The 10043-nt window shown below is 43.1% G+C and overlaps 1 protein-coding gene across 1 annotated transcript; it reads right to left on the bottom strand.

Annotated features, from left to right (window-relative positions):
- Positions 1-421: 421 nt before the first annotated feature.
- On the bottom strand, positions 422-4462 carry LOC102404233 (serine/threonine-protein kinase MARK1-like). The gene is given in 3 exon segments (XM_044929349.2): positions 422-2282; positions 2284-3685; positions 3687-4462. Coding segments are annotated over 3 exon segments (2325 nt in total). The 5' UTR covers positions 4238-4462; the 3' UTR covers positions 422-1910.
- Positions 4463-10043: the final 5581 nt, after the last annotated feature.

The following is a 10043-nucleotide window of genomic DNA, read 5'->3' as shown; positions in this document are numbered from 1 at the left end:
GCTCAGTTCCAAATAATGAGGAACTGAGGACTCCTACTAATCAGCCATATGAGTCACCCAAATTAGAAGTGCATCCTCCAGCTCCAGTCAAACCTTCAAATGAAAACAACTCTGGGTGACATTGCGATTGCAGCTTCATGTGAGACCCTGAAGCAGAAGCGCCTGGCTGGTCATTCCTGATATACTGACCCATAGAAATTATGTGAAATAACCCCACTCCAGTACTTTTGCCTAGAAAATCCTGTGGACGGAGGAGCCTGGTAGGCTGCAGTCCATGGGGTTGCTAGAGTCGGACATGACAGAGCAACTTCACTTTCACTTTTCACTTTCATGCATTGGAGAAGGAAATGGCAACCCACTCCAGTGTTCTTGCCTGGAGAATCCCAGGGATGGGGAAGCCTGGTGGGCCGCCATCTATGGGGTCGCACAGAGTCGGACATGACTAAAGTGACTTAGCAGCAGCAGCAGCAGCATTATTATTTGAAATGCTAAGTTAAGGGTAATTTTCATTTTAAACACACTCAATGTGTGTATGGATTTTCAGTCAAATTTTTAGAGCAGTTATAGATTCACAGAAAAATTGAGCCTAAAGTACAGAGTTCTCATATATGCCAGTCTCCACACCCATACAGCCTCCCCAGCTATCAACATCTGGCACCAGAGCAATTCATTTATTATGATCGATGAGCCTACATTGACACACTGTCACTCAAAACTCAGTCTACATTAGGGTTCACTCTTCCTGTTTTACTCTCTGTGGGTTTTGACAAATGTATAATAACATGTATCCACCAGCATAGTATCCCACAGGATAATTTCACTGCCTTAAGAATCCTCTGGGCTCTGTGGATTCACCTGTCCCTCCCCATTAACCCCTGACAACCACTGATCTTTTTACTGTCTCCACGGTTTTGTCTTTTCCAGAATATCATACAATGGGCCTCATATGTTACATAACCATTTCAGATTGGCTTCTTTCACTTACTAATATACATTTAAGCTTCTTCCATGTTTTTCATGGCTACATTTTAGCAGTAAATAATAATTCATTGTTTGGATATGCCACAGTTTATTTGTCCATTCACCTACTGAATGATATCAAGATTGCCTCCATACTTAGCAAGTATAAATGAAACTGCTATAACTTTATGTGCAAGTTTTAGAATGCACATATGTTTTCAACTCATTTTAACCAACATAAAAGAGCATGATTACTGCACTATACAATGAGTATGTTTCATTTCTTAAACTGCCAACTGTCTTCCACAGTTGACTGTACCATTTTGCATTGACACCAGCAGCCAATGGGAGTCCCTGTTGCTTCACATGAACCTCACCTGCATTTGGTGATGTCAGCATCCTGGAGGATACTCAGGCAAACTCAGTTACAAATAATGAGGAACTGAGGCCTCCTACCATCAGCCATATGAGTGACCCAAATTAGAAGTGCATCCTCCAGCTCCAGTCAACTAGGTGTGCAATGGTATGTCACTGTTGTTTGAATTTGCATTTCCCTAATGAGATATGATGTGGAGCATCTTTCCATATGCTGATTTGCCATCTATACATTGTCTCCTGGGAAGTGTCTGCTTAGGTCTTTTGCCTGTTTTTTTTTTTTTTTTTTTAAGCAATCATCTGTTTCATTATACAACTCTATAAACAGAAGATGAACAGAAATACACAATATACTTACCTGTACATGTGAACCTACTTTTTTAGCTACAGATATTTATTATAGTTTATACTGACTTTAATTTTATAGTTCATAACTATGTATAACCTTATTGCAATAAGGGCAAATTCTACATGGGGAGATTCACAGGCCAATCACATTAGGCATCACCAGTACATTCAAAAACTGTACCTCATATAGGGGTGTATGTTCCCTGATCCTGTAAATTCGAGTGTCTTTACAGCTTAAGCTCATTTGCTATTTTAGATGCAATGTTTTTAAAGGCAATAGACGTCCCGGATATTCGCTTGAAGAGGACCCCGTTGAGCGACAGTCATGGTAACTTGCAGACTTCCATCTCCCGCTGCACGAGGCTATCCTGCCTGGCATCACCATGGATGCAGAAAAGCAAAAACTTCTCTTTCTGTTCATAATCACAGTTATTTGCATCTAACACTTTGCGGATTTCTCTCATCATGTCATTGGGGTCCATTGAACTAGTGGTCTTCATGCTCCACGTGGACTGCAGAGAACGTGGCTTGGAATCTTTACCCTCCTCCTTTTCTTTCTTTTGGTTCCCCTGTTGAACTTCTTGAGGTGTCGGCTCTGCCACTGGCTTCGCCTTCACTTGGATCCCTGCGGACGAATTTGGACGTTATTTTGCTTATTATACCAGTGGACTTGCCCCTCCTGGTGTGCGCGAAGGCCCCCGTCTCGTGGGACAGGGAGGCGGCCGGCCCGTTGTAGGCGACGCTGCGGCGCTCGCGCAGCTGCTCCCCGTGGAAGGTGCTGCGGCTGGAGCTGCCGCAGGGGAAGCAGGTGCGGTCGGGCGTCGAGGCGCTAATACTGTGAGCAGATGGCGACACAGCGGGCACGTGCTGGGTTGTGCCGGGCCTGTAAGCTTCAGAGCTGTCTTTAATGGTTGGCAGTGTGACTTTAATAGGATGGCAGGAAGCGGACATGGACTTCTGGTGGCGGGGTCGTGCTGAGGGCACATCGGAGGCCACGGCGGAGCCTGCAGAGGACATGCTGCTCGCGGACATCTCTGTAAGGCTGCTGTCTTTTCCGTTTTGCAACGCTGTGTATCGATCTGTGGTTCTTTCACAGACATACGTATTCCTTCTTGCCATGCTACCTCCAGGATACACATTGTTACTTGGAATAGTTGAAGACTTTTTTCTTTCTGGCCCTACAAGAAGGCTTGCAGTCATTTCACTTTTTGATCCAAATGTTGTGCTGCCAAGTTTACGAGCCACATCTTTGTCCCAATCCTCTTTCTGTTCACTTTTCACTCTGTTAGCCTGAGGCCTTTTGGTATATGATACAGCAGGATGAATGGATGGACCAGCATGATCACTAAAGCGTCGTTGCTTCTGGTTTGCCGAGATGCTCCGCTGGACCTTCAGGTGAGCAGGGGACTGCAGGGTGCTGTTGTTTAAGTCACTGCTGGGCCGGGACCTCTGACACAAGTTTCCACTGGATAACGATTCACCCCCTTCAAATTCAGGTGGTTTTCCACCTAGAAGAGTATAAGTAGCCATGACTTCATCATATTTCTGATTTATTAAGGCATCATTTATCTCATCTCGTACAAAACCCATGGTGATCATGATATCTATTCTTTTTGTGTCGTTGAAATCTGGTTCAGGCTCAGCATATGGCTTTAGTTCTTCTTCTTCATGACCAACATTCATCCACCGATCTTTCATTATTTGTTCTAAGCTGCCTCTCTTAATTGGATTCAGCACTAATAATTTCTTCAAAAGGTTTTCACAGTCTGTGGACATATAGAAGGGAATACGGTACTTCCCTCGTAAGACCCGCTCCCGCAGTTCCTTTAAATTCTGGCCGTCAAAAGGCAAGGAGCCACTGACTAACATGTAGAGAATGACGCCGAGGCTCCACACATCCACTTCAGGCCCGTTGTACTTCTTCCCTTGGAACAGCTCAGGAGCGGCATAAGGTGGGCTTCCACAAAATGTGTCCAACTTGTTCCCGACTGTAAATTCATTACTTAAGATCACGGTGAACAATACACTTTTGATGACAATAATGTACAGCAGATACAATCTGCCTAAATTTTGCACGGGCCTCTTTTTCTTTCATTCTTCCATGGGCAACTAAGTAATCAAATACTTCACCCCCACTCGCGTATTCCATGACTAAATAGAGAGTCTTCTCTGTTTCAATAACTTCAAACAATTTTAGTATGTTAGGGTGATTCAATATCTTCATTATTCGTACTTCTCGAAACAACTTTTGTAGACTGGTAGGATTTAGCTGAGTTTTGTCTATTATTTTCACAGCAACCTCTCTACCGGTTAGAACATGCCTTGCCATCTTCACTTTGGCAAAATTTCCCTTCCCTATTGCCTTTTGTAAACGGTAATTTCCAATGTGAGGCTGTTCGTCTGTTGCTGACGTAATGGAGTTTCTACACCGAGGGATGTTCTGTCTGCTACTTGATTTGGTTGGCTGGATATGGGGTTCAGTATATCCATCCACAGATGTATGGTTCTCCGTGTCCCGCTCGTTCACCGTCTGCAATGGCGTCCGGGCCGACATTTTGTGCGGGCTGCGGGGTCGGGCCGGGGTCTCGCGGGCCGGGCCGGGCCCGGGCTTGCTGCGGGAACCGGGGGCGAGAGGCAGGGGTTGCGGCCGCTTCGCGCGAAGCCGGGGCCGGGCCGCGGAGAGCGGCTCCCGCAGGCCGCGGGCGGTGCAACAAGCGGCCGCGGCGGGGGAGCGGCGGGGGAACGGCGGGGACAGAGGACGCGGAGGAAGACGAGAGGGAGCCGCTTCCCGCGGCGCCGCCGCCGGGGGGACGCGGGCCGGGGCGAGGGAGGGCTCCGGGCGAGGGCGGTTGCCCGGCGCGGGCCGGGCGGCGAGGCCGGCGGGACGCGACGCCGAGGCTGGGAGGCGGGGCGGGAGCCGGAGAGGGGCGGTGAGGGGGGGGCGGGGTCCGGGCCCCGCTAGGCTCTCCGGGCCATGGCTGAAGGCGAAGCGGCGCCGCAAATCACTGTCTGGCTCGTCCCGCCGAGCGCGGCCGGGAGCCGGGAGCCGCGGCCCTGACCGCACCGCCCGCGCCGCGCCCCCACGCCCTGCCTCAGGTGAGCGGCGCCGCCCGGCCGAGCCGCAGCCACGCGCCCGGGGCCCCGGCGCGCTAGCCCAGACTCAGAGTCCCGCGCGGTCTCCGCCGCCGCCGCTGCCGCCCTTGCCTGTTTTTTTAATCAGATTGTTGCTTTTCTTACTGTTGAGTGTTCAAAGTTCTTTGCACATTTTGGGTAACGGTCCTTTAACATATTTGCCTTTTGCAAATATTTTCTCCCAGTTTGTGGGCTTGTCTTCTCATTCGTTTGACAGTGTGTTTTGAAGAGCCGAAGAGTTTAATTAAGTTCACCTTATCTCTTTTTCACGATTGTGCCTGTGATTTTGTATGCAAAGAGCCATTGCCATTCTCAGGTTCTCCTAGATTTTCTCCTGCTTTATCTAGGAGTTGCAGGTTTTTGCATTTTAACTTTAGTTCTATGATCTATTTTCAGGTAAATTTTGTGAAGGGTGTGAAGTCTGTCTAGATTCATGAACTTTTTTTTTTTTGGTATGTAAATATCCAGTTGATCCAGCACCATTTGCTGGAAAGACTATCTTTTCTCCAATGTGTTCCCTTTCTTCCTTTGCCAAAGATCAGTCGATGATCTGTATGGGGGCTTTGGGGGTTCTCTTCTGTTGCATTGATCTATTTGTCCCTTCTTTCAACAATACCATCCTGTCTTATTTTTAGTCATACCAGAGTATTCAAGACTTATGGTAAAGTAACAATCTAATATTAATGTAACTGAAATCTAGAAACAGAGATAACAGAGCAGAAGAAATGTTTAGGCATGATGAGATGGCTGGATGGCATCACTGACTCTATGGACGTGAGTCTGAGTGAACTCCTGGAGTTGGTGATGGACAGGGAGGCCTGGCGTGCTGCGATTCATGGGGTCGCAAAGAGTCGGACACGACTGAGCGACTGATCTGATCTGATCTGATCTGAACATTTTCCAAAATAATTAAACATATGAGACCATAGATCCAGGAACATAGAGATTCTCAATGAGATTTTTTTTTTTTTAAACCTAGATACATTATAGTAAAGCTGCTAAAAACCGAGAGTCTGCAAGGCAGTCAGATCAAAGGTGCATTTAAGACAGAGAAACAAAGATAAGAACTATATCTTTGAAGAGCTGAAAGGAAAAATAATTGTCAACCAAAATTTATCTACCCTGTGAAAATCTCTTTCAAAATATAAGGCAAAAATCAGATATTTTCAGGCAAACAAAAGCCAATTCCTAATGGGCTTGTGCTATAAAAAGCTTTAAGGAAATTTCTTCAAGCAGAAGGATTATGATACCAAATAAAAACCTGGGTTTACACCAAGCAATGAACAACTCCAGAAATGATAAAAACAAACACCAAAAAACCCCAACAAAAACACTTTTAGACCTTTCTAAGTACACAGTTATATCAACTGCGAGGGATTGATTGACTCCTTTTCTTCCCCATCTGGGATCTCTTACTGATTTCTCTTTTCTTAATGCTTTCCCTAATGTGTCCAGTACATGTTGGATAGCAGAGGGCTTCTTCGGTTTACTGTTGCTCTTAGTGGAAATGCCCCAAGAGTTTCCCCATTAAAGTAGATTTTTAGCTTTAGGAATGAAGTATATATATTTTATCATACAAAGAAGCCATTAATCAATTTCACTCTACAGTAATTTTGGTCAAGAGCTTTTTAGCATCTATGGAAATAATCATGATTTTCATCTTAAATCTATTTATCTGATGTACTATGGTGATGTTTTCCCTAAACCAATCTTTTCATAGTATTTGATAGTGTGAAGTTTGTTTTTTAATATTTTCTAACAGAACATTTTAATATTTATTAATATATTTTGTCTTAATACTCAGCAATTCAGTAATTGCTTAATTGCTTCTCTTTTTTTGTGCTTCTTTCTGAAAAATTGAGTTTAAATATCAACATGCTACTTGCTATAGGAAGAAGAAATTGGAATTTTTCTTCATTTTATAAACTTTCAAACAACTCATGGAGCAGTGGGTCTTAACAGATTTGGTGAAATTATTACATGAAACCATCTTGGCCTGGTGCTATTTTGTGGGGAAATTCTTCTGTTTCTTCTATGCAAATTGTTCTGTTTTACCTATCTAACCTTAACTGGATCCGTTTGGTAAATTGAATTTTCCTTCAACCTATGAATTTCATCTAAGTATGAAAATTTATTTAAATGGAAGTTTGCCAAGTGGTTTTCTGGAATTTTAAAATTTCTCTGTTTCAGTTATATCTCCATTATCTTTCTTATTTTGTATACATGTGATTTGTCCCTTTATTTTTTTAAAATAATTTTTAAATTTGTTTATGGCTGGACTGGGTCCTCATTGCTATGTGCGGGCTTTAAGTGCACAGGCTTCTTGTGGTGGCTTCTCTTGTCGTGGAGCACAGGCTCTAAGGCTCACGTGTGGGCTCAGTAGTTGTGGTACACTGGCTTAGTTGCCCTTCAGCACATGGAATCCTCCTGGACCAAGAATTGAACCCCTATCCCCTGCATTGGTGTGCATACTCCTAATCACTGAACCACCTGGGATGTCCTTTTTATTCTTGATTATATTACTTATTTAAAATGTTTAGAAACCAAAATTTAATTCATTAATTAGATTTATTCTTTTTTAAAATCTCTGTCTCATTAATATCTGATTTTTTATCTTTAATATTTTCCTCTTTATGTTTTCTTTTGGGCTTCTTTGTTACACTTTTGCTGGATTTTAAGGCCTGGAAATCTAACTCATCTATTCTTTCTCTTTTATTCACATACACATTTCCTCAAAATGATCTCTGAACTCAACAGTCTTTGAATGTAACATTCCAAGAAGAATTACTAGAATTTTATAAGATGACCCTAAAACATACTTGGAAAAATAAATTGCTAATTAAACCTTGGAAATGTTTTTTTCCTTTTTAAATATTTGTTTATTTGTTTGGCGGCACCGAGTCCTAGTTGTGGACTCATGGGAGCGTCAGTCTTCACTGGGGCATGAGAGCTTTAGTTGCCTCGCGTGAACTCCTGCTTGTGGCATGTGGGATCTAGTCCCCTGACCAGGGATGGAACCCAGGCCACCTGCTTTGGAAGCAAAGAGCCTTAGTCACTAGATCCCAGGGAAGCCTCTTATCTTGGACATGTCTAAGATAGAAAAACCAGGAAGCTTGCCCTCCCAGATATTAGAACTAAATAATTAAGGGGGTGTGGCATTGGCATAGATACATAAATTGACCAATGAAAGAGAATAGAAGCCCTGATCCAGTCCAGGTATTGTTGAATTCTTTTGTACAACAAAGGTGGCACCGTGTATCACTGGGGAGGGAGAGGTATTTAACAAATAGGACCGCATAGAAAGGTCCCCAATGTTAAAGGAGAAGTGAAAACTAACTCATACTATATAGTTACATAAACATCCAGATGATTAAATATTTATGTATGAAAAGCAATATTAAATTCTCAATGGAGAAGTTGTTTTTTCTGAGAAAAAAGCGTTTTGGAGTTTCTTTTTCACACATCTTTTAATGCCATATTCTTTGTTTACATTTAAAAGGGAAATAAAGCATGAAAAAACTTAGTATAGGGGCTCAGTATGGGAAGTTACCTGGATTGAAACACCAAGATATTACTGTGGGCTTAAAGAAAACAACTTAGAAAATAATTCTCAATGTCTATTAGGTAGGTTTGGTTGAGTTGCTCCGTTGTGTCCGACTCCTTGCAACCCCAAGGACTGCAGCAAGCCATGCTTCCCTGTCCATCACCAACTTGTGGAGCTTGCTCAAACTCATGTCCATTGAGTCAGTGATGCCATCCAACCATCTCATCCTCTGTTCTCCCCTTCTCCTCCTACCTTCAATCTTTCCTAGCATCAGGGTCTTTTCAATGAATTGGTTCTTCACATCAAGTGGCCAAAAAATTGGAGCTTCAGTTTCAGCATCAGTCTTTCCAATGGACTGATTTCCTTTAGGATTGGCTAGTTGGATCTTCTTGCAGTCCAAGGGACTCTCAAGAGTCTTCTCCACCACCACAGTTCAAAAGCAGCAATTCTTTGGCCCTCAGCTTTCTTTATGGCCCAACTCTCACACCCATACATGACCACTGGAAAAACCATAGCCTTGACTAGATAGACCTTTGTCACCAAAGTAATGTTTCTGCTTTTTAATATGCTGTCTAGGTTTGTTGTAGCTTTTCTTCCAAGAAGCAAGCCTCTTTTAATTTCATGGCTGAAGTCACCATCTGCAGTGATTTTGGAGCCCAGGAAAATAGTCTGCTACTGTTTCCATTGTTTTCCCATCTATCTGCCATGAAGTGGTGGGACCGGATGCCATGATTTTAATTTTTGAAATGTTGAGTTTAAGCCAGCTTTTTCATTCTCCTCTTTCACTTTCATCAAGAGGCTCTTTAGTTCCTCTTCACTTCCTGCCGTAAGGATGGTATCATCTACATATCTGAGGTTATTGATATTTCTCCTGGCAATCTTGATTCCAGCTTGTGCTTTATCCAGTCTGGCATTTTCTATGATGTATTCTGTATATAAGTTAAATAAGCAGGGTGACAATATACAGCCTTGACGTACTCCTTTCCCAATTTGGAACTAGTTATTGTTCCGTGTCCCATTCTAACTGTTGCTTCTTGACCTAAATACAGATTTCTCAGGAGGCAGGTATGGTATTCCCAACTCTTCAATAATTTTCCACAGTTTGTTGTGATCCACACTGTCAAAGCCTTTAGCGTAGTCAATGAAGCAGATGTAGATGTTTTTCTGGCATTCTCTTGCTTTTTTGATGATCCAACGGATCTTGGCAATTTGATCTCTGGTTTCTCTGCCTGTTCTAAATCCAGCTTGAACATCTGGAATTTCTCAGTTGAAGTTCCGTTGAAGCCTCGCTTGGAGAATTTTGAGCATTACTTTGCTAGTGTGTGAGATGAGTGCAATTGTGCACATTTTCAGCATTACTTGATTTTTTATATCAAAGTAAGCAATGTCTATGTTTAAAAAGCTGACAAATATGAGTATATTAAAATTTAAAATGGTTTGTCCTGCAGTGACACCTTAAAACAAAGCAAGATATTGAAAAAGAGATTCACAGTATGTACACACAAACAACACTATAGGGAACTAGCAAAAATTAAGGAGTTTACACTGAGAAGAAATGCCTCCAAATAAAGACATGTTCAACGTTCATGATGAGGAAATGCAAATCAAGATCCCGACTCAATATCACTCTGCTGCTGCTGCCACTGCTAAGTCGCTTCAGTCGTGTCCGACTCTGCGCAACCCC

This window comes from Bubalus bubalis, chromosome 16 (genome assembly GCF_019923935.1).
Source record: "Bubalus bubalis isolate 160015118507 breed Murrah chromosome 16, NDDB_SH_1, whole genome shotgun sequence".
NCBI lineage: Eukaryota > Metazoa > Chordata > Mammalia > Artiodactyla > Bovidae > Bubalus > Bubalus bubalis.
The sequence above is the reverse complement of the archived record's forward strand: the minus strand, read 5'-3'. Positions and strand labels throughout refer to the sequence as shown.